At 36.9% G+C, this 24,664-nt stretch overlaps 3 protein-coding genes across 3 annotated transcripts; 1 reads left to right on the forward strand and 2 right to left on the reverse strand.

Moving 5' to 3' along the window:
• Positions 1-1,210: 1,210 nt before the first annotated feature.
• LOC131773058 (menin) lies at positions 1,211-7,398 on the reverse strand. The gene is made up of 5 exons (XM_059089019.2): positions 6,804-7,398; positions 5,164-5,504; positions 4,872-4,912; positions 4,224-4,448; positions 1,211-3,835 (listed from the first exon to the last, which is right to left on the reverse strand). Exons 1-5 carry the CDS (start codon positions 7,165-7,167, stop codon positions 3,127-3,129), a joined length of 1,680 nt encoding a protein of 559 aa, XP_058945002.2. The 5' UTR covers positions 7,168-7,398; the 3' UTR covers positions 1,211-3,126.
• A 109-nt stretch (positions 7,399-7,507) lies between these two features.
• Positions 7,508-16,845, forward strand: LOC131773046 (eukaryotic translation initiation factor 5-like). The gene is made up of 11 exons (XM_059089008.2): positions 7,508-7,535; positions 7,657-7,771; positions 9,489-9,771; positions 10,585-10,666; positions 11,038-11,210; positions 13,261-13,397; positions 14,577-14,694; positions 14,881-15,042; positions 15,303-15,464; positions 15,706-15,873; positions 16,066-16,845. Exons 3-11 carry the CDS (start codon positions 9,697-9,699, stop codon positions 16,291-16,293), a joined length of 1,305 nt encoding a protein of 434 aa, XP_058944991.1. The 5' UTR covers positions 7,508-7,535; positions 7,657-7,771; positions 9,489-9,696; the 3' UTR covers positions 16,294-16,845.
• A 36-nt stretch (positions 16,846-16,881) lies between these two features.
• Positions 16,882-19,926, reverse strand: LOC131773048 (short-chain dehydrogenase/reductase family 9C member 7). The gene is made up of 3 exons (XM_059089010.2): positions 19,529-19,926; positions 18,299-18,721; positions 16,882-17,851 (listed from the first exon to the last, which is right to left on the reverse strand). Exons 1-3 carry the CDS (start codon positions 19,884-19,886, stop codon positions 17,622-17,624), a joined length of 1,011 nt encoding a protein of 336 aa, XP_058944993.1. The 5' UTR covers positions 19,887-19,926; the 3' UTR covers positions 16,882-17,621.
• Positions 19,927-24,664: the final 4,738 nt, after the last annotated feature.

Here is a 24,664-nt window from a genome sequence, read left to right on the forward strand (position 1 = left end):
TAGATCACAGAGGATGTCAAAATGTGGTAAGAACATCAGGGACACACTTGGCTGCGCCTCGTGTGCCACTTTTTTGCTCTTACCACATTTTGACGTCATCTATGATCTATTACTGAACAGACGCACGGCAACTTGGAATCTATTTGTTAAGTTGATTATCCTGAGGCCGCGCTTTTTTTCTTAATTTACATACAAAAATCACGGTAAATAATTTGTAAATGTTATGTTAAAAGGGCATATCCTCGAAAACGCCACAACCTGTTGGCTGAGTTTATGCGAGAGCGACTTTGCGTGATAACCTTGTTTTTTTTCTCTTAATTAAATATAGGGCGTTTGTTTGAGGGCAAATTAGAGCCAATACAGTGACCCGTGAATGAACTGACAAGATACACAGTACAAAGATGCCAAAAGGCTTTTCAAGATGTTTTATTAAAAAAAACAGTTACACTGTAAAATTAAAATTTCAGAGTAAATTGGTAAGCAATTAAAATAAACTTCTTTAAATGAGCCTGTCAAGAAATATAAACTTCTGGGGTAGATAATTAAAGTACGTGTATCATATTTTCATTCTTGGGATAAATAATGAGAAAAGTGCGAAAAAAGATCACAAATTTTGAGAATGCCTCAATAATTTGGAATGGCAACAATCCAGAGGAAACACTGCTTGTGCACTGACCCCAATGAACAAATTCTCTAGGCCAAATTTTACCACAAACCTATGTTAACAGTAACTGAGATTAACATCTGAATCAAAAGGAGATTCCCTGAATCTTAGGCATGCCATGATTCAAATTTAGGTCCACTCATTTATGTTGAGTGCCAAAGGTGTATTATTCTGTGAAGACAGACATAAGAAATCATTCCCCCACCCCACCCTCTCCAACTCCCTTTCAACATCTTTCTTAACTATTGCTGATTATTAATTAAATAATCAGAACAGGAACAAACCCTTGTGCTTAGCTATACCAACTTGTCCAGATCTCCCCTTCCTGCTACAAACCTTACTTCCGAAATGATGGGGCTGACTTGAAAAGAAAAAAAAACTAAACTTCCTTATTCCTTTGACTCTCTCAAACAATCTCTGTACATATAAAATCCCTGGAGTCAAAGAAATGCAGAACATTGGTCTCATGTAATTATATATGAATCACACTCTTTCATAACTAAGATGAGCTTTAGTAACATAATTACCCAGCATATAAAAGGCAGATTTGAAAAGGAAAGTTTTAATGATTGAAGAACATGTGTCTACAAGTCCACATGATGAATTTTTTCTTTCTAATGTCTATTAGGTGAGTAAAATTAATCCTTTAACCTCCCAAGAGTGACTAGCTTCTAATTTCTCCTCACAACATCAGCCCCAAATCACACATTAAGGTCACGAGAATAAAGGAAATGATCACCATCTTAATAACCTCTTGATTGTTAAACAACTTCTCCTTATCATCACCTCAGGAAAATGTTTAGAGAACAGTATCGAGAATGTGCACACTGATGTAAGGGTGCAGAGCGTAAATGCAGTGAATGAGCTAACCATAGATAAAATAAAACTTTTTTTAAAAAAATAAAAATAAACTACATCTAAAATACTGGTAACTGCATTTAATACTGCCCTATAGCATATAACTACTAGTTACCCCACGAATAAATGTTGATGAAAATAGCATTACAATGTTTTGATTTGTGTAAAAAACAAATTTACCACAAAAACAGAAATCATCAGTCTCATGAACTAAAGTCTCAGATTCCTTCCCAGAAAAAAAAAATTTCAAAAACTGTTGCCAATGGGAGATATACCTAAAACATGGATGCAGTGAGAAAGAATGTTGTGATGAGACCTTTTCTTCCAAAAAGTGGTTAAATCTTCTTTAACCCTTAAACTCCCAAAGTCTGAGTGTTAATTCTCCCTTCTATCAGCTACATTTTTCCTTGTGAAATAGTTTTGAGAATTTGGTATTAGACCAGGATAACAACTTCTACTCAACAGGTTTAACCCTTTAACTCCCAGAATTAAGTGATTAACATGTGGCTTCTCCCTTAAAATATCCATATATAATCCAGCAAACATGTAATGAGAGCAATCAAACTTATCAGGTTTAAGTTGTTATCTTGATGTAACACCAAATTCTCATGACTAATTTACAAGGAAATGTGTAGAAGTTTGAGAGGAGAATTGACAATCAGATCTTGGGAGTTAAAGGGTTAAGTATTCTCATTGCCATTTTGTTGGATAATGTATTGGATATTATAGGGAATGAGCTACATGTTAAACACATCTGGGAGTTTAAGGGTTAATTCAAACATGACAAATACCACTCACACCACACATTCCTACATCACAACAAGACAAGAGAAAGTTAAAACTAAGATGGATACAGTGATAAAGGCAAAAACATGTTGACTCTAGTTCTTACTTCTTCCTTAAAAAACAGCAACTCAAAGAAAGGCTCTAAGTTTCTCAGAAGCTTTCTTCCTGATTATTTGGTTGAATTGCAAACAAAAGAAACATCATATGTATATGATAAATGAGGGCAATAAGTCAGACATCTGTTCATAATGTATGCATATATATGATCCATAAAATAATTTTGCGCACAGACAATTGGTTTAAATGCAGCACGTGACTAAATATCCCCCAGTTAAAACTTGGTAATATCTGAGAATATCAACCAAGTGATATTCATCAATTTTCAAACCTACATCCACTCTGATGAGTCTTAATTTCAAATCTAATTCAAGATGAAAGAAGGTTTTTGTGCTTGTTACGAAGGAAAATCTTTTTTTGTTTATTACGTTCCAGGGAACAGGGAACATGCAAAAGAAAAAATCCCATGCTGCATACAGTAAGATGTTCATAAACATTTTTTTCAAGCGTGTTGCAAACTATTTGAAGGATAATAAACACAAGCTTGAAGCTCACAGTTTTCCTCAAGCTTTGCTCTCGGAAACCTGTTTGCATCTTGGAACAGATAAGGTCCACAACAATAACCGTATGTATTTTCATGCCAAATAGAGGCTACTGTTTCTGTATACTAAACCTGTAATTAATATTCCATAATATAAAAATCATCCAACATTACTCTGCCCAACATGAAATATACTGAATGTGCGCAATGCTGTGAACCACTATACCACAAAGTCCCTATCAGTTTTTCTCACTTTTCTTGGCCTCTTTTTTCCTTCATTATCATCTTCTTCATTTCCTACCTCTTCGCCAAAGTCATACACATAATCGTCGGTTTTAAATGATGTGCGCCTTCTACTCTTTGGCACACTCACTTGTGATTGGGCTGTAAGTTGCAGCTTGATTGCACTTGTGTTAATTTTGCCACTAGTTGCCAGCAAATCTCTCATTCCTCTCATTTTTGCACTTTTCAGATTGAGCACAAGCTTCTCTTTACTAGAGTTTTCTACACCAGCTTGCAAAGAGTTGCTGTGCTCCACCTTATCACTGGAAGTAACAGGAGGTTTTACTCCACCCAACTCATTTTTCATGGGCACTGCTGCCGGAGATAATGACCCTCCCTGTGCAGATGACAATGCTGATCTACAATCAGGAGAAAATCTTGAAATAGACTGTACAAGCTTTTTTGCCCAATCAGCATGGAGCACTGGGGTATGACCTCCTTCTTCCCACAAGCAAACACCATCATAAAACTGAAGAACAAAAGCAAAAAAGCTTGGGTCTTCTGTGAGGTCGGGAGTCCTGTAAGCAGCACTGCTTTCACTACTCTCTGCAGATGAGGTTGAGGCTTTGAGGATGTTTGGTATAAAGTCATTGGCAATTTCATATAGTTCTTTGAATATTTCCTCATCATCTTTTGAATAGTTGTACCTATAAAAAAATAAAGAGCATTTTCAGAGGTTCATAGCTTACAGGTGACCTTTAAATAACTGCTTCCAAATGATGACCTGCTCATTTGTAACATCCAACAAACCCTTAAACTTCCATACATGACCAGGACAGAATTTCCCCTTACAATATAAACACAATATAAAGCAGAAAAGTTATGAGAAAAAAATGAAAACTATCAATTAGGGGATTTTCCAATTGATCCAACACCAAATTCTCAGAACTAACATCATGAGAATTGTACAGCAGGCAGTTGAGAATCTTGGTAGTGAAAGAGTTAATGATAGTAATAAGACTAAAGAAAAAAAATAAGGGGTATCAATTTACTATGGTCATAAAAATTAGGCAAAAAACAAATTTACTGTCTTACTTTCCAGCCACATATGCAGCCTTCACCCAACAGTCAATGGCTTTCATATACTGCTTCTGTCTGTAGTAAAAACCACCAAGGTAAGTGTAAGGATAAATATGCTGGTCTTTATACACAGTTTCGTTCACTTTAATTCCCTCTTTAAGGATTTCTTCAGCTGGTGGGCGATCAACAGTTGGTGATATCTCTTCCAGGTCCCCAAGGTTTCCCAAAGCTAGAGGATACCTATGACAGAAACAAATTTTCAATTTACAATTAACTTTAGTTTATGGCAATGACAGCTGATCACAGGCTGTGAATAAGTTTTTCAGATTGAATAGCTTTTCAGACAGGGCATGAGCTAAACAGAATTGTGAATATGTTAAGGTTTACAGTAAAAACCTCATTTAATTTCCTTCTCTATAGCAGATGAAGGTATTTGAAGTTGGCATCCATGGCTGGAAATACAGGACTGCGATCTTTAGCCCTCTTTGATAATTTGCATGACCTTTACAGGTTTCCATTTTGCTTGTACCCATTTATACTGTCTACCTTCTGCAGTATAAAAGTTTACTATGGCATCTATTTATAAATGCAACACACCAAACAGTAGAGAGTTATGCTACAAATATAAAACATTTGATGAAAAAAAAAAAAAGAGAACTGTACCGTTTAAGGTGACCTTGGTCATAGAGTAACCACAGAAGTTGCTGTTGATAGAAAAGCAAGACAAAAATAACTTAGAAAAAGACTTTGAGTCATACAACTCTTTCATAAAAAAAGATACCAGGAGAATCAAGCTGAGAGATAAAATATATACTTGAGCAGGGGTAAAAAAATAATTACTGTGTTTTAACTCATAAAATTTTGATTTAATTTCACAGGGATCTTATTTCTTGCAAATTAAAGACAACTTGTAAAATCTCTGAAAATTCAAAGGCATAAAAATTTATGCCCATACCTGTTGTAGACTAGCCAGTTCAATACTGTCACTTGAATTTGTGATGCCTGGATTAATGGACGACACCATAGATGCCACCTCCATATGCCGTGTGCACTTCACAGGATACCCATTCAGATATAGCCAGCTCTGGCCAGTGGTCTTGTCAAAGTCCACAGGGCGCCCTCTCTTATCTTCATTTCCTTTACCATGCCATGTTACCTCTGCTGTTTCTGTGGCATTTTCACCAAACACCACCCAAGCATGGTCTTCAGACAGAGCTAAGTGAACATCATTGAAGCCCAGAGCTTGACAAATGGCAACCACAGCAAAGGCAACACCAAAGCAGTCAAGCCGATTGCCTACACATTAATGAAGGTATGTCTTAGCATGGGAATTTAGTTTCCCCCTACTACCGTCCTGTCAACCATTTTTGTATTTTGGTTCGATGTATGGTTACAAACTGTGATTAAAGATAAAGGACATAACAAAAAAAAAGATTAACCCTTTAACTCCCAGAAGTGATAAATATGTAACTTCTCCCTATAATATCCATACATTATCCAGCAAACAGGTAGTGAGAATACTCAAACTTATCAAATACAAGATATTACCTTGATCAAACACCAAATTCTCATGACCAATTTACAAGGAAATGTGTAGCAACTAGAGGGGAAAATTAATAATAGAGCTGGTAAGGAGAATTTGTCAAACAAGCTTCATTGATTGGCAATCATTTCTTTTACTCTCATGACCTTTATGTTTAATTTAGAAGTGATATTGTAAGGAGAAATGAGATGCTGGTCACCTGTGGAGTGTAAATGGTTAATTGAAATGCCTTAGTAATTCCATTACCATGACACACCCGCCCCACCCCAAGAGAAAAAAAAGTAGCAAACCAAAAGGTTGAATAAAGGCTTAAGATGTACACATTTACCAAAAGGAATATAAGACAGTTGAAATTATTTTGAAAATGTTCACACTTTTCCTCATTAACACCTTCCTTAAGAAATCTGCCTGCTGAACACAAACTGATTCAGTCTTGAGACTATTTTTGAAAATCATTCTTGTTGTTTCAATAATTTTTGTGTCTCTTTCCTACTCACCATAGGATGCACTAGAAATGTAACATGATTTTCCTTGTTGGTTAGCAAACAGAATAACACAATTAATGATGAGATCTATTTTGATTCAAAAATCTGCGTCACAAAATAAAAAACTAAACATGACAGTGTAGTAACTCACTTAAAATTGTAAGAACATGATAGCTTTCACTTTAGCCAAAAAAAAAAACAAAGACATTTAAAACAAAGATATTAAAAAAAAGCGAACCAAGAAGTGACAATTTTTCCCTATATACCTTTCAAACACGAAATAGTTAATTAGAAGCGCTCTTTTTATTTACAGACACAGATTGGCATGGTCTGGCGAGGTTAGATGGAATTTGCTCTCAGGCATAATTTACAGTATATGAATGCAAACAATTAAAACGAATTAAAATTCGATCGATCATTAAAAAGGTGGAAAAATGAAGACCATCTCGAAATTGCAAAGACACAGGGCTTCGAATGATAAACCTCACCTGCCACCTTGGTCTAAAAGGATTAGTGTAATCACAGCCTACGAGTAAATGAACACTGATACACGCTAATCATACTTGCCTGTTAGAAAGCTGTAGAGATTCTGAATATGCGGTTTATCCTTGAAATAAGACTTGGAAAGGCAACTCCACACAAGATCTGCGACATTGACGACGAAGTCCCTTGAAGCTGGCTTCTGTTCTTTGTTAACGTTAAAATCTTTGTGAATCAAGGCCTGAAATTTACCGTACAACGCGTCGAAAGTTTCTTTGTCTAATCCTGGGCAGCTACTCGAGGAACCTTTGCAAGTTAGGGCCGTTTCAAAGAACCCTAAAATGATCGATAACTTCGCCAGGTTCGGCTCGTCTTTCCCAAGTTCCGTCTTGAAAACCTCGACCACGGATGAGACGTCTTTCAAAGGAAAACAATCCACGTCCGATTCCATTTCGACGCAAAATCAAGTCTTCAGATCACAGCATTCGAGATTACTCCTTCACGTAGGACCTAAAAAAAATAGAATTCACGGCAGTTTCGCTATTAGAGCTGTTTCTTTAGCTAAATAATAGCTGGAATTTCGATTCTAGCCTTTGACAAAGTACATCACTCAATCCTAAGAGTGCATGATCATAAACGCAAACCACCATCGAAGAATAAACAAACATGTCAGAACAAATGAAAAAGAGAGATTTGAATGAATGGAACCAAAAAAATGAAACTCCTAAGCAGAAAGGAACTGGTGAATACTTTTGACGTCATAAGAAGTCACGTGATCGAAAAAATTTTACTCTAACTCGCCATCTTTACTGAGGAAGTGTAAGTAGACATTCACTTGGATTTTTCTCGAATTTTAAGCCTGTTACGATGCAGAAAAAAAAGTTCTCGTGATTTTCTGAAAAATTCATATTTATAACAATTATTTTGTCTTGATATTTAGGTATTTCCCTCAATTTTGGGCTGTTAAGTGCGTGTTTCGCGCGCCACTGTTGTGCAAGGAGATTTCGACGATTTCGTCATCTTAGGGCAATTTATGACTTTTTTGTGCTCAGAAGGTAAGACAACAACCGGTGACTCATAATTTGACGAATTAATCTCTCGGAGTAGTGGTTTCCTTTTTTTATTTTACCTGTCGAATGTCGTCATCTGTTTGTGTGTGAATTCCTCTTCATTAGTTGCTGTCTTTGTGTTATCGATCGCTCTGCCTTCCACTCTCGTGTGTGGTAATTTTACGAAGTTTTTGACCGAGCAAGTTTTTTTCTTTTTTTATGCATCTCTGAGTTTTAAAACATATTTTCTCGCGAAACATTTAGTTTAAAAATAAATTTGTCCTCGGACACGTCGCCCTCGGGCTGTTAGAAAACGTGGAAGATCCAAAACCGAAACCTTACCGCTATATTGTCCAAATAACTGGGTCTCTGAACGAGAAATATGTTGTCAATATTATTTTTAGTCGTTAATAACAGTTCTTGCCTCAAATTTCAAGCATAGGTTTTTGAATACTTAAGCAGAATTTACTTCCAAAAAGAATTGCCGAGGAAATTAGCACAACTTACCATCCAAATTTAAAATTTTGATTATTTCAGCTTGCACAATAGGGAAACAAAACAATGAAAATGTTTTGAATCAGCGCATACACACGTTTGTTCAAATATCCATCAATACTTAAACACTGAAAAAAAAATGTGAAAAATAAGGAAAGCCTCAACAGACTTGAATTGAACACACGAACTTCTTCATTATTCTAAGTGAATTTTTTTAGAGTAAAATGTTTCCAATGTGGAATTTTTTAAGAGGGTTTAAATCCAAATTAGGGAGTCTAGTCTCTTTATACTGTCCAGGACTGACAACATGGGTGTCCAGGGATATTGAAAATGTCTTGGCTTCGTTTCCCAAAAATATTTCATTCTTTCAAATGAGAAAAGTCCAAACAATATGACCCATCAGAAGAATGTACTTCTGTCTTAGTTAACCCTTAAACTTCCACCAGTGATAAGATTGAAGAAAAATGTCAATTAGCAGATTATTAGTTGATGCAAACCAATTCATAAAATGAACATCATAAGAATTGTTAAGCAGATATTATAGAGAGTTATTAATAGGATCTTGGAGAGAAGGGTTAACTGAAAAAAAGTAACTATTATTGTTACATTTGGTAAGCATCAAGTCTTAAATTCATAGGTGAATGTTAAAACGAACTTTGTTCCCATGCATTTAGAAGGGATAAAGTTTCTGCATGTGACTTCTCATCTGCTATTGAAGCACATGTGGACAAGAAATCAGATACCATACTTGGTTTTTTACATTTCCTCGACTATCCAGCACTTCAAGTGGCATGATTGAAAGGGGTTTTATCTCATTTAGAGTTGAGTTGTGTACTTATAAAAAAAATGTCTTTACCTTCTCTATTTGTTTTGGTGCATTTACATGAACATAGCAATGGTGAATAATGATAACAATAATAGTAAGTCTCTATTGTTAATATAGGATACAACAAACAAGTAAGTTAACAATGATCAAGAGGTGGAAAATGAGTTAAAAAATATACCATATTATTTAACCCTAATTATATCTATGATGGATTTATTTGGCTTGAAAAGTACAAGCCTCACACTTCAACACTATGATTCAGCATTGAGATCCTATTCATGAATCTATTGAAAGTAAATAGAAATCCTAACACCTGATGGTATCCACTTCTGATTGAATGGTATGAATGATTGATCATCCTTTTTTTTTTTTTTTTTTTTACTATATTATTATCTTTTGTAGGTTGGACTCGGTTGAGCAAACTCAAGATTCATTTACACACAGAAACTAAAAGCGGGCTAAAACGCCTACCTTGTTTTGCATTACGGAAAAGATATAGAACTTGTATGAATTTTACAGGGAAAATTATACACAGCAGAAATAATTATTGCAGTAATTGCAATTATTACAAGCGTTTGTCAAAGAGGAAACTTATTAAAAGTAGTCAATCATGGCTCTCGTCAACGTCAACAGAAAAAACACCGATATGTATTACCGGTATAAGATGCCAAAACTCCTAGCTAAGGTAAGATTTTATTGAACAAAGGTAAAGGAACTTTTTCATGCATGTTTCTAAAGCTTCTTAAATACTAGCAAGGATAACTTTTCATGGGCACTTCTCGTGAAATTTTACTTATTTATTGAAGAATCAATTATTTAGAATGTTAGAAAATTAAATTTTGTTATTCATATGAGAAGCCAGAGTAACAATGAAATTTTTTCAAGCAAAAATCGTTGAGTTTTCTACCCATAATACCACAGAAAACTTCTCCGAGGGAACTCTTCCTTGGGTTCCAAGCTCCTAGAAATGTTGATAACCAGAAATAAAAAGAAGGGGAAAATTCTTGCAAATATTAAATTATGAACTGTGTTGTTGACTGAATCTCTTGTGCATGAAATAAGCAATGTGAACATTTGGCAATTGTTTTTAGGGGATTCATGTGAAATCCTAAAGGTTAGTACTCAAACAACCACATAGAAAGAAGCAGTTGTTCTTCACAGAAAGCAAAGGCAAAGAAGTTGTCCTTTTTTTTTTAAGAAAAAATGTGTTGGTTTTTTTTTTAATTTTAGACCTTAAACACTAGGTAATACAAAAATGATGGCTGGCATCATAACTGCCACAGACAGTTTGTTAAATCGGCACTAATTTTTTTCCCTACCCTTGTTTTGTTTTATTTTCCTTGCAGCTTGGAGGGCTGCTCTTAGGGAAAAACCTGCTAGTATGACATTGTGTTCATTTATGGATAAGCAGAGGGTTGTCATTTGTTGCTATTATTGTCGCAGTTCAAAAGTTAAAGCTGATAAGATACTGAGTTTACAGCTTCACAAATATTTTCAGGTGGAGGGAAAAGGAAATGGAATCAAAACAGTCATTGTGAATATGGTAGAAATTGCCAAAGCCTTGCAGAGACCAGCCTCATGTAAGGAAGTTTTTTTGCTGCAAAATGAGTTCTTTTAGATTCCTAAATTAGGTGTTTTAAATAAAACCAGTTACATAGTTTATGATGTGTATTTAGTGTTAAGTAATTAGACTCGGGATGGATTTAGCGGTACACCTCACCTTTAACAAAAATTTCTTTCTCAGTTTAGAGCACTTTTAAAATGTCATACAGGAACTTGCCTTGTATCAGGTACTAGCCCTTAGCTATTAATTGGTCAGCATGCAAAAAGAAAGCTAATTTTTTAAAGAAATTAAAGTGCATATCACCAAGTATCCACCACACATAGATTTTGTGATATCTACCTTCTTGCCACATGATAAAGTTGTAATACAAAAATTGTCCCCTTTTAGATCCTACTAAGTACTTTGGTTGTGAATTGGGTGCACAAACCCAGATAGACTTGAAGAATGAGCGTTACATTGTAAATGGATCCCATGATGCAGAGAAGTTGCAGGACATTCTTGATGGGTTTATTGAGAAGTTTGTTTTATGCCCTGATTGTGATAACCCAGAGACTGACCTGGTAAGCTGATTGCTGACTTGTTCTTTAATTCCTGGTAATACATTGGTACTTAAGATAGGCTAGTGGTGACAGTTCATTGTATAGATAAGCTTGTCATTAACAATTTCACGGATTTTTCACTTGGGCCATAAGTCAGAAATAAACTTGTTCAAAAGAAACCTTGTTCTGTAACTTACAATATGAACCTCAAACTTGGTTAGTCAGAGGCATGCTGAAAGATTTGCAATCTTGCTTCAGAAATTGTCCTGAACTATTCAACTTTAATGCATAACATTAAGAACAAACCAAAACGGAGACCTCTGAGGTGAGGTATTAATGGATTTTGATGCGGAAAACCAAGATCTTCATGGTTGATCAGAAAGACACAATGTTTTAATCATGGCTGCATATTGTGTCAGTAATAATGTAAGGGAAAAGGCTGCTGCGCTTTAATAATCTTTCTGTTGTTAACCCCCCCCCCCCCCCGGTTTACGGTCAACTCGCCGACGGACCAACTCGCCGACACCAACTCGCCGATGTATAAAATCGAGTAGCGACGTCGGCGAGTTGGTCGTCAATCCAATACAACTTATTAGAAGCTAAACATACGGAAAATTAAACGATATTTAGTAAAAAAACATTGGACATTGGTGAACATCAAACAGAAGCTTAAACATCGGTGAACATTGGTGAACATCACCAATGACTCTAACAGCTTCAGACGCGAACGAGTTATTGTGTGACAACAACACCGTAAAAACTCATCATGTCAATCGCTCAGTTTTTTTCACGAAAACTTGGCTTTCTAGACAAGATCTTTAGTAAAAAGCAATTCTTTTTATTTGCAACAAAGTTTATAAGGATCTTAAGGCGAATAAAGCTAAGTAAACCTCACCAATGACTCTAACAGCTTCAGACGCGAACGAGTTGTGTGACAACAACACCGTAAAAACTCATCATGTCAATCGCTCAGTTTTTTTCACGAAAACTTGGCTTTCTAGACAAGATCTTTAGTAAAAAGCAATTCTTTTTATTTGCAACAAAGTTTATAAGGATCTTAAGGCGAATAAAGCTAAGTAAACCTCACCAATGACTCTAACAGCTTCAGACGCGAACGAGTTATTGTGTGACAACCATAGCAACCACGCGGAACCACATGTTTTTTTTTTTAACTTTAAAGAAAGATTTATTCATGATCGAGAACGTTTGATTTACGATAAAAACGATAAAATTCCATTTATTATAAAGATCAGAAGAACATGTGAAAGTAATGTATATCATGCAATTACTCTGCTCTTGTAGCTCCGTTTAATCTCGACATCAATTTCAATAATTGGGCCGCTGTTCTTTCACCATTTTCATATTTCTCCCATAATCCAAACACCTTACTCTGTAATTGCCTAATAAAAAGAAATGCTTTTTACTAAAGATCTTGTCTAGAAAGCCAAGTTTTCGTTAAAAAAACTGAGCGATTGACATGCTGAGTCTTAACGGTGTTGTTGTCACACAATAACTCATTCGCGTCTGAAGCTGTTAGAGTCGTTGGTGAGGTTTACTTCGCTTTATTCGCCTTAAGATCCTTATAAACTTTGTTGCAAATAAAAATAATTGCATTTTACTAAAGATCTCGTCTAGAAAGCCAAGTTTTCGTTAAAAAATCTGAGCGATTGACAAGATGAGTCTTTACGGTGTTGTTGTCGCACAATAACTCGTTCGTTAGTCATTGGTGATGTTCACCAATGTTCACCGATGTTTAAGCTTCTGTTTGATGTTCACCAATGTTCGCCAGTGTTTTTTTATTAAATATCGTTTACGTCTCTGTATGTTTAACTTCTAATAAGTTGTATTGGATTGACGACCAACTCGCCGACGTCTCTACTCGATTTTATACATCGGCGAGTTGGTCCGTCGGCGAGTTGACTGGTTACCCCCCCCACTACATACCTGACATACCACACATGTATTTCTCTTGCCTTTCTCAGTCCAGCAACTGTTAAGTTAGAAACTGGTTGAAGTTAGAAGAGGGGTTAAGTAAGATTTGGATTTTCTTCATTTGTTTTCTGAATATTAGTTGGTTGAAGCACGTAAAGAGAGGATCGGTCAGAAATGCAAAGCTTGTGGATACAATGGTTACATCCACATGCAGCACCGGCTGATTACCTTCATTTGTAAGAATCCTCCAAATGAATCAGGAACACCATCAAAAAAGTAAGTGGTAGACTACCAGTGGTTTTGCACATTGTGCCTGAAGATTTATGTAATCTAGGTACTTATTGGAGTTAGGAATTGGAAAATCAGATCCTTTAATGCACCTGAACAGAGCATACCCCTGGAAAAACTGTTAACCTTTTGACTATTGATTGGTAGGTAGAGTATCCATATAATTGTAATTCATTTTCAACTAGGGAAAGATTTAAATTTTATAACAAAATTATCATTCGTTGGGTTAGCTATGGATATCAGTGAGGAGAATTTACCTTTCCATCTAGGAGTAGTTGGATCACCCTACTTGTAGCCAAATTGACAATATTTTTTCTTTTCCCTTTCTTTTTTTGGTCTTTCTTCTTGGGTGGTTTTAGATGTTGCACAAACTTCTGCAAAAGACTGCTGTCATTACAGAAGTGTGTGTATTGTAGTGTTTGATTTGAGAAAGCAGCACAGACTGTCTTTTGTTTCTTATCTTTTTGTTCCTGTTTATTTTTCTTTTGTTTTTCCTGGCAGAAATTTTTTTTTGAAGCTAGCTGTGTTTAGGCGAAAATTTAAGCTCTGTCAATCTTCTAAAGGTCTATTTACACAGTACGACTTTGTCGCATGCGACAAGCTTTATGACAGGTTTTTTATGACAGGCCTACAACACGAATTGTATCGTGTAAATCAAACCTACCACTCACTTACAACTGTCGTGCACGTCACGAAAAATGTCGTAGGATTTTAAAACATGTTTTAAAACGCTGCGACAATCGTAGCCGAAATTGATAGAAAATGACATATTTTGTGACAAATTTCTACTGAGTAGGGGAGGAAGGTGAAATTTTCTTGCATCAAAATGGCAGAGGAAGTTGCCTCCAGAAAGTCAAAGACTGCTTCCAAAGCGAAAAATACATTCTCAGATGAGGAAACAGAGAATATGATATCACTGTGGAGCGAGGAAGAGGTTCCTTTCCTTCTCTTGCAAATTATTGAAACAATGACCGCGGCCGAAACGAGTGGAATTGCATGCGATTTTGGCATGTCGTAGGTGAAAATGTCGTGCGCATGTAAATTGTCCTAAGTCATGTCGTAGGCCTGTCGTAAGCTTGTCGCATGCAACAAAGTCATACCGTGTAAATAGGCCTTAAGTGTGACTCAGCTTTAACAGACAGGCTTTTTGTTCTTTTCTCATCTTAGAGAGAAAAAAGGAGGCCGCAAAGACAAGCAGAAAGGGCAACAAAATGGTGAAAGTAGTCCAACGCATAATCCTATGCAGCCAGGAGAAAATGGAATTGAAAACCCTGACTTTAAAAATGTATGTGCCTTCACATTATGCACTTTATTTTCAAAATTTGATGTAAATAGTTAATTGGATGAAACTGTCAACATATAATTTTAGAGGCAACTCTTTGTCTCAACCATACCAATGCACTGTTTGTGCTAGTTTCTCCCTCATTTTTAACATTCCTACTGTTTGTTTGTGTTGTATGTGTGTTAATAGGCTGCTGCAGCAGCTGATGATGATTGGAGTGTTGACACAAGTGATGCTGCTGTTCAAGAACGAATGGGTACTCTAACATCGGGAGTGAAAGGTTTGGCATTGACCAATGATACTGAAAAGCCTCAGGAGGAGCGCTTCAATATCTTCTACAACTTTGTCAAGGTACCATACATAATAATGAATAGTAAGGAATTCCCATGCAAAAAGTTTCAAGATGTTTTTCAGTTAATGTTCTGCTCACAAACATTTCTGCTCACTCTTGTGTCCTGTAGAATGACAAATTTGTGTTGAAGTTATTTCACTAATAATTGTTTTGGTATATCAGTGTTGTTAAATCAATTTATACTGTGTTACAGCTCTCTGCTAGGGTAATAGGCAAGATCAGCTCATCTATGCCACTCCATTTACTTTTTGTTTTACAGAAAAGGAAGGAAACTAACATAGATAAAAGTGTCATCGGAGAGATTGTTGCAGAAGCAGACAGGCTAGATATTAAGGACAAGGGAGTACTAGCTCTCAGTGAAGTTCTGTTTGACAAGAACATGCTTGAGGAAATCCCTAAATTTCGTAACCTGTTTCTGAGGGTGAGCTCTTTTGTTTTAAATTGTTATAATGCTCTGAAGATTTCTTTGTGAGGTTTCATTTAGAATTTGGAATTCAAATCAACCCATTTCTGCTTCTCATTTTTCATCACCCTTTTTGTCACTTTAATGGTCATATCTTCAAGTGTGTGACTCCCTTTGAGATGTTTTACTGAAAGGTTTTACCTTTTTCAGTGTAAATGACATGGCTTGCTTTTTCACCAATCATTTTTTTTAAATGTAGTTTCTACATGGAAACCACAAGGCCCAGAAGTATATGCTGGGTGCATTTGAACTGCTTGTTGGACGGTCATTTCCTGCAGACCTGATGCCAAAGGCTGTTCGCATTCTAAAAGCACTTTATGATGCAGATCTTTTGGAGGAAGAAGTTATCTTGCAGTGGGGTGAGAAGGTAAATGAGCACAGATCATTACTCTCTTCAGGATACATAATTATATCATTCCATTTGAAGCCTTTAATTTTCCAATAGGTGTAGACACATACTGCTGAAAAACTGCTATGTATGGTTTTAAAATTTTGCATTTTTTCCTGAAAATTTACTTAGGGGCATTCAACCCTAATAGAGGTTTTGTTTTCTTTTCAGGTTTCTAAGAAGTATGTGAGTAAGGAGGTGTGCTCTCAGATCCATGAGAAGGTGGCTCCTTTCATTAAGTGGCTAAAAGAGGCAGAAGAAGAGGATTCTAGTGAAGAAGAGGAAGAAGAGGAAGAGATAGAAGTTGTCTATGACAACAAGGCTCAGCAGCTGAAAGCTCAGGCTGACAATAAAGTAGTCGAAGAGGATGATGATGACCTAGACATTGATGCTATTTAAATATCTCTCCTTCCTTGGATGGATATCAATGAAAATATTTTTATTATTATTAAGCTTTTGTAGAACAAGGCTTGCTAGAAATCCATGTTTAGCTTACTTGGGTTTGTGTTTTTTGTGGTTTCCAATGAGGAATGCATATTGATAACATTGATTCAATATATTCATGGTTGATCTTCATGAAAATTTGTGGGTAATTTAATATTAAGGATTTTCATTGTGCATGGAAGAATTGTTTCTCACACTAATGACTTCATAGTCCATTAAATTGTAAATCAGTTAGCATGTTGGATTAGAATGAGTTTGATGTAAGCTGGCAATCAATGAAAACAGCAATTTAAAGAAGCAATATGCCTGTTTTGTGTTTTCATTTCAATGAACTTTGAAAACACCCTTGGGAGAGAGTATTTTTGTTGACATTTTTTGTTAGAATCAAATATTTCTGTAAAGGAGATTCAACAATTTTTTTTTTTGACAACTGTAAGAGGTTGGTTTGTTCCACTTATAACATTGTCGAGCTCCAACTCACGAAATAAACAATCCATGAGACTGAAAGTGTTTTTGTTTTTCAAATTACTTTTTATGTATGACGTTCAGTATAATGCTATTATTACATTATGTTTAAAAAGCACTACTTCAGGATCATTATGCTGAATATTGAACAAACGCTGCATAAAAGTTAATTACTCTCTGTAAAGTATTTACCAGTTATACTAAGATATCTTATGAATCTTCTCTCCCCAAAAACTCTGGTCTCTAGTATTCATGCTCTCTTAAAACTTGCCCAGAGTTGTGCCTTTTTGTCCCTCAGACTTTGTAACAAGTAGCTTTGGTACTTCAACAAGTTTCAAGAAGACCATTAACCTGTAGACCACTAAGAGTGACCAATATCTAGTTTCTCCTTACAATATCACCCCTAAATCACACACTAAGGCCCCAAGAATAAAGGAAATGATCACCAATCAATCATTAAAAACATCCTCTTGTCTGTACCTTGGGAAATGTTTGGGGAACAGTATGGGAATCATGCACACTGGTATTAAGGTGAGGGAGGTTAAGAATTTTACATCTGTTAACCCTTTAACTCCCACTAGTGGCCAAGATAGAATTTCTCCTTACAATAATGAAATATCAAACAGAAAAATTTCATCAAGGGGACCATAAGTTAATCCAATACCAAATTCTCCACACTAGCATGATAAAAACTGTATAGAAAATGGTGAGGAGAATTACTAACAAGGATGTGAGAGGAAAAGGGTTAATGGTTTAATCTGCTCACAAAGTGGATCTTCTAGAAACAATTTATTTTTGACTCGTTAATGGCAGCTGATTCAAGTGCCACGACCAGCAATTCCCTTTGGTTTTGGCAACATCAGTCCAAAGAAGAAATCTTGTATTTCAGATGGTAGAAATGAGAGAGTTCTCCAAATGAGTTGGTGGTCCAGCCCAAGAACATATCTTAGTTTAGGATGTGTGGATGTCACTGCATGATCCATGGCATTAACCACTTTGAAAATGTTGAGTGAAAAAATATGACGTATGTCTCTTAACTTGGCTTTGGCTGATAATTTAAAAAGATCAAACCACATTAGTTGTATTACTGGAAGAGAAGCAACTCACTGCCAAAGAAGGAGCCAATAGTTGAAAAATTAAGGTTTTTCCACAATGGAAGATTTTAATATTCTTCACTTCATTTCATTTTACTTAGTTATACTGAGTCCTGCATAATTTTTTAGATTGGTGAGGGGTTAAATACTTCTTACTGAGCTTGAGGTCTGCAAGTTTTCGATCTTGCTATTTCCACTCAGTTTTAGGGCTGAGTTTAGGTGGCAGTACAGTAAAATACAGCCTGCTAAATTGACCAATCAGAATAACAAAACAGTTTTCTTGCAAACAACAAAGCAGGCAATAACATGCTACTACATTGCTATAAGGCCTCACCAATCACAGTCAAGCTTTTCCCTGAGCATTCAATAATAATAACATGATTGCTAAACTTTTCCCATACCTTGTTCATAAAACTCCCCTCCGTAACATTCTTTGGTATCTCCATCAAGGTTTTCCCATAATCTTTGCAGGTATTTGATGTTCTTCTCTGCGTCTGTTATGGCTGTTTTAAAAATCCCTGGCTCAATTATGTGAACAGTGACTCCAAAATGCTTCATTTCATTGCGTAACGCATCAGAAAAAGCCTCCACTCCAAACTTGGAGATGCAATAAGCTGCAGCAAAAGGAGAAGAGAGTCTCCCTGATGAACTGGCAACATTAACAACACGCCCCTTGGTTCTCTTAAGTAATGGAAGAAATGCTTTCGTAATATTCACCATTCCCCACAGGTTCACCTCTAAAGTCTTCTTCATTTCCTCCACAGGTTGCCATTCAATTGGTCCTGGGTATCCAATGCCTGCATTGTTTACTATAGCCCACAAACCTAGAATAATGCAGAAGTATATTTTAAATAAGAAAAAATGGAATTTGAAAATGATGCTTTTAGTTGAACTTATTTCACTCATAATCAAGAGATAATATGTGCCATTCCACATTAGCCAGAGGTAAATATGGGAGGGGAGGCTGGGTAGCATGGTTTTAAGTCTTTCCCAAGCTTTAAAAGAAAACTAGTCCATCTTCTCACATTATTTTACACTGGATCCCAAAAAATGTTCACAGATAAAATTTATACTTGGTTTGTGGTAAATCTAACCTGTCCTCAGGTCCAGACAGCAAAATCTACCTCACATTCCAGACAATTAAGGGGAGAGGGGTGGGGAACCATACCAATACACACCTAACATACCCAAAAGGCTACTTAAGGGATTACTTGTATCTCCCCACCTACCCCACCCCTTTACTAATTTCCTGATAAATGTTTACCACTTGTTCACAGTCATCAGATGATCAAGTGCTCCAGTGATCTGACAAGGAGTAAAATCCTTACAAAGTTTTTAACATCGTTCCCCATCTGAAAGTTGCTTGTAGTATGTCAGTTGATAAAAATAAAAGACCGATTTTTGTTTGTTTGGTTTGTGTCTGTTTTTTCCGTTTTTCACGAGTAAGCATGGTAAGATTTTCAAAACCCTCGAATCAGTTAAAAGTAAACAATTATTTACAGTGGAAACAGTCACCTTACATAGACACACAACACATGAATTAAGTCTCATCCAAATTTCATCAGCGATGTTAACTTAGCTAATCCTTGGAGGAATGAACAAGATTCAATCCAGTTCGATCGATGAAATACCTTGAGAAGGCAGGTGTGATTTGACGGCTTGTAAAGCGTATTGAATATCCCTTGGCTTGGTAACGTCCAGTTTTAGTGTGATAAGCTCCGGAGAGCATTCATTTTTCAGCTTTGCCTCTCCTTCAGAAGTGAGACAAGCAGCGAACACTCGTAATCTCTCCGCATCTAATTTCTTGGCTAACTCATAGCCGAATCCACTGTCGCAGCCAGTGATAAACACGGCTTTCTTCTCCAGATTCGAGACCCGTACATCGCCAAAAAAGGAACAAGTGATGTACAAAGTTAGGACAAGAGCAATCAGTAAAAGGGTGCCTTGAAATGAGAACACAACGCTTAGCAGCAAGAAGTCACTAACCATGGCGAGCGGAGAGTAATTTCAACACTACGGCCCGCTTGAAAAGTCACGACAGGTAACGCAAGAAGTCACGCGGCCTATCGAAACATAATTGACACGCTCCGAAGTTTCGTCAAGGATTGTCACAAGGTTTGCATTTGTGATCTTGTCAGTCTCCGCCCTAATCACATTTAATTAAGCTTCTTCATTCTTCTTTGGTTCCTATTTACCCTTAGCAAACAATTTTGATTTAAGGGGGAGTTTATGAAGAAACTGTGGTGCTGCATCGGTGAGGGGTTTTACAAGACAGTTAGCAGTTATCAACTGAATTGATAATATAAACTGGCACGGTTAAAAGTCCATGTGTATTCGTACCCTCCCCCTAAGGTGAGACTAAAGCCAGTAACGACCGTAAACTTTATTACGCTGTTTTTATCATCATCATTATCATCATAATTATCACCATTATTATCACTATAATCATTAATTTTTTTTTCAGATCGATCGGGGACAATTATCAAAAAAATCCGTTCAATTCATTGTACTTAACACTTTGGACTCGATGACCTGTGTTGTGTTCTTATTCTTCAGAAGAATGTGACTGATTTAAAGCTCGTTAATGCTGGAAAGGATTACGAATGCTTTGCGGGCGGATAAATTTCTTAGAAATATTAATGATGAGAGCCGCGTGGAATTCTGTTGTCGAACAGACAGTGTACTCTGTCGCTTTGAAGATCGCATGAACACTCATTTATGTTCTGTCAGTAAGGACAAAGTCAATAAATGAGAATTTTGTTTATTAAAAATTACGCCCATTGTTGTTTTTGTAATCAAATGCACTTTCCCATGTTGACGTTGTCCTTACCGACAGAAGAAATCTTTCAGATGTAAGGCCAAAATCGGCCTGCAACAAATCTTCCAGTAGTCGATTTTCGTTCTCAGCCGCGAGAAAAGCCATTACCAAAGCTACTGTATACGTAACTTTTGGTTTTTCTTTTCGTATTTTGGTTTCTTTCTCTTTCTTCGAAAGTTTGAGCGTCATTGTCTGTAGGCGATACGGATTTTTCAGTGTTTTGGCAGCCATAATCCGAGAAAATTCCGACAAAAAGTAAGGGCTTTGCCGTTCCTTCATCAACCCGACCGAGTGACGTTCTGCAGCTGATTGGCGATATCAAACATATGCGAAAAAAAACGATATTTTTTCATGTGTGTCGTTGCGGCTTTTCGCAAGGATAGAAATCCTTATATAACACATTAGTTAATATGATAATTGAATATCGACTTAACCTCGATCAAGGGAAGGATCAAGCTCAGCTGACGTGGCCGCTGTTGCTGACGTCTGCTAGGAATCGGGCTTCTGATGTACATTCATCTTCGTTGTAGTCCTCATGAGACAGCGGCTCGTGATTTTGCTTGCGCTTTTCTGAGAGTCGTCGATGGCTGCCTCACTACCTAACAACGACGATAAAAAGTGGCTTATTTCCGAAGACGACATGCCTATCGATGATTTTCTGAAGAGGAACCCACCATCACAGATCGAGGGTTCCCAGTATTCGTATATCTGTGTGCGCCATTCTGACTATTCAAAGATAAAATCTCCCGATAAAGCTTCTCTACGTAAAGAATGTGACAGTCATAGAAAACTTTGGCGAGATTACCTCAGATAACATTCTACAGTTGGCCGAGAAATACGACTACATAACAAGAAAATGGCTGATCCACCCAGAAAGGTAGGGAAAGAACCGACACGATTTTAGTAGCTGCAAGTCAAAGGAGAAAATATGTAAGCTCGCGAACAACGCTTAGTTTCTCCTAGCAGGGCTTTCAAAGAGTTTGAAAAAAGGAAGGGAATAATAATTAGTTGGCTACCAAATTAAATGCTGGGAATAATTAAGTCAAAATGTCCCAGGTGTACAACAAAGTTCGTTAGAACCTTCTGAACGTGGAATCGATATGTAATGTTCGTCTACAGTATCATTTTGGCGATTAAACACACGGTCTTCTCGTCGCAGCAGCTGTTCTCAGTTTTATCGTCCGTTAACCGGCTTGTTGAACGCGATGGTTATTTTGACCGCGGAAACGAAACGACGTCTTCAAACTCACTTCAACGTTTTGTTGGCATCTTAAGTGCTCACTGATCTATTGGCTGAGTTGGTTGATAACCCTCGGCATGGAGCTGTGACAATTTTCATGCTGTGAAGAAAAAGTTTCCACGAATTTTTTCGGGGTAAATTTGGTTCAGTTTTAGCATCTCCTTTGTCGTAATTCGGGACGGTGTGCTTGGCCACTCAGATTTGATCAGCGGAGAATGATACCTCACAATCAAATACACTTTCGCACACAACGAAATGCTCACTGTTCGAAACCTGTCAGTGATAATTTATTCTTTCGTTTCCACTCCAAACTGGGAAATGTTTGCAGTTCAAGTTTTTCGATCGTATGTTAATTATCGATCATTTTTTTCAACAGCGCTTATTTCGAAAGGAGGTAAACATATTAAGGCATCTACCAGCCGAATGTGACGGATACTATCACGCATGTTGTTAATCGATGGACACGTCAACGAATGGTCGGCCAAGTGTCGGTCGCCATGTTATTTGAGTTAGTAGACCGTCAGTCGCCACTATCTGTCTATACTTGGTCGGTATGTCGGTCAACATTCAGCCAACATGTAGACCGATAGTATCAACTGATTCTTGACCGACAGGCAACAGATGCCTACTCATGATCCAACTAGTTGATGGGTTTGGCTAGCTTCTGGTTCTCATTTATAGCCCTGTTATTCTGCCAATATGAGCAGCTCTAATGTCTTGAAGTAAACATTTAAGGGTAATCCTTCACTGGTAGGAAACATGACCCTAGTAAATGGACCTTTATATGTTAGTGCTACCTTAAGACAGCCTTGTAGCATAACTTTTTTCAAATGGTTCTTTCTCCATCAATTTATAATAGCTATGGAAGCGCGTCGTCAATGGTAAGCTTGGTTATGCCGCAAAGGTCAGCGGAAAAAGCCATGAAGATAACACGCATGTGATCAGCGTGTACACTGAGGATTTTACCAATGAGGACAACGTAAGGAAAGTCGAGGAAAGCCTCCGAAAAGAAGGCATTACTGAACCAATGACCTACAAGCTAGACATCTACACAACGTTGGAGATCTATCGCTACAATCCTTGGAGACTGAGCCCAACAGTGTACAGCAGCCATAGTTAGTTGATAACGAAGAATGTCTACAGCCATACACACTTTAAAGGAGACCGTACTGCCCTTGAACTGATGAAGATATCTTTACTTGTGGAGATTCCTTTGAACGAAAGAGAAACAAGAACCAAAATGAATTAAAACTAGAGACAAATAGAAACAATTTACTGATAGGCGTCATTTTGGATCGTATGACGTCATACGGGTACCACCATATATAATCACCAAACAAAAGTTCTTTCGTTTAGTAATCAACTGCAAAGCGTCACCTGATCCAACATGGTGACGCACGCAAAATTCCAGTTTCAAAATAGCCAATATATGTTTCTATTTTTCCCTCACTAAAGGTGAAAGTTGGGAGGGTACGGCTACACATAAGCTATACCGTTCAGAGTTTCTGAAGCTGACTTTTCGAGCATTGGCCCTTTGGCAGAGCGAATAGGAAGGGCTAACGAAGGGCTAACGCTCGACTAACCGTCAGCTTTAGAAACTCTCTACTGTGGCCAATCAAGTCAGTTAATTAAAACATTCTTACTATTTGGACAATTCAATGTTCTTGAGCTTTGTACTGTTTGTGAAAATTTTGAGCTTTGGACCTCCTGGGAAACTCAAGGCATCGCGAGCGCGTGACAAATATTGAAAGCCAATAATAATCGGGGGAGGGAGGGATTGTACGGATCACAACGTTGGTGCGAAAACGTTTTAAGTTCACTTGGTTCCAATGGCCCAGAATAAAGAATTGTTCCACGCTTAGCGTGCCTATGTCGAGTTATGAATGTACATGGAAGTTTGGAGAGCACGAGAGAAGCGTAAGAGCTACTCTCCAAACTTGCGAAGTGCATCCATAACTCGATATACGCACAGCTTTTACGCACGAACAAATTCTTCTGTAACATAGCATGCAGACACAAGTTGTGTTCGAAAAAAAAGAGTTTAGTTACTACAACTTTGTCGGGTCTACCAGATAATCATGTTACAACCGAAAACTATGAATAAATAACAAGGCAAAAAAGACGAAAAAATATTTCGTGAATAAATCTTTATCAAAAGAATTTTGAATTTTCTCCTCAGAAGCGAGATATGAACGAATATCTTGCATGTACGAGACTATGTAGTAGATTCAGCATGCTTGAACTGTTGTTTACTACAATTAACGGTCAGAAAATTGCTTAGGTTTGTGTTTTTTAAATTTAAATTTTTAAAATTCTGAAATTGTGCGGTTTTAGAATTAAAATCTGCTAATGAACAATATATTGTTAGAAATATCAACACTTAAAAATAATATCAACCGTTCGAAAAACGAACCGAAAACTTACAAATTTCGTTCATTTAAGAGACCCGTGTGCTTGCAAAAATTGCGTAGCTTTGTGTTGAAAATTCTGAACATTGTACGATATCAAAACGCTGAACAACACCATAAGGACATGTCAACACTTCAAAATAATATTTACCCTTTAATGAAGATTACCCGACGTCGCAAAGCTACAATTTAAGTCAAAAAGCTTAGATTTGTTTTTAGCCATAGTTCGCATTGCGTTTGAATGAATTATTGTCAACTCAAAAATGACTTCGTCGCTCGAAAGAATTACATGTTCATTGTT

Source organism: Pocillopora verrucosa, chromosome 7, assembly GCF_036669915.1.
Source record: "Pocillopora verrucosa isolate sample1 chromosome 7, ASM3666991v2, whole genome shotgun sequence".
Lineage (NCBI taxonomy): Eukaryota > Metazoa > Cnidaria > Anthozoa > Scleractinia > Pocilloporidae > Pocillopora > Pocillopora verrucosa.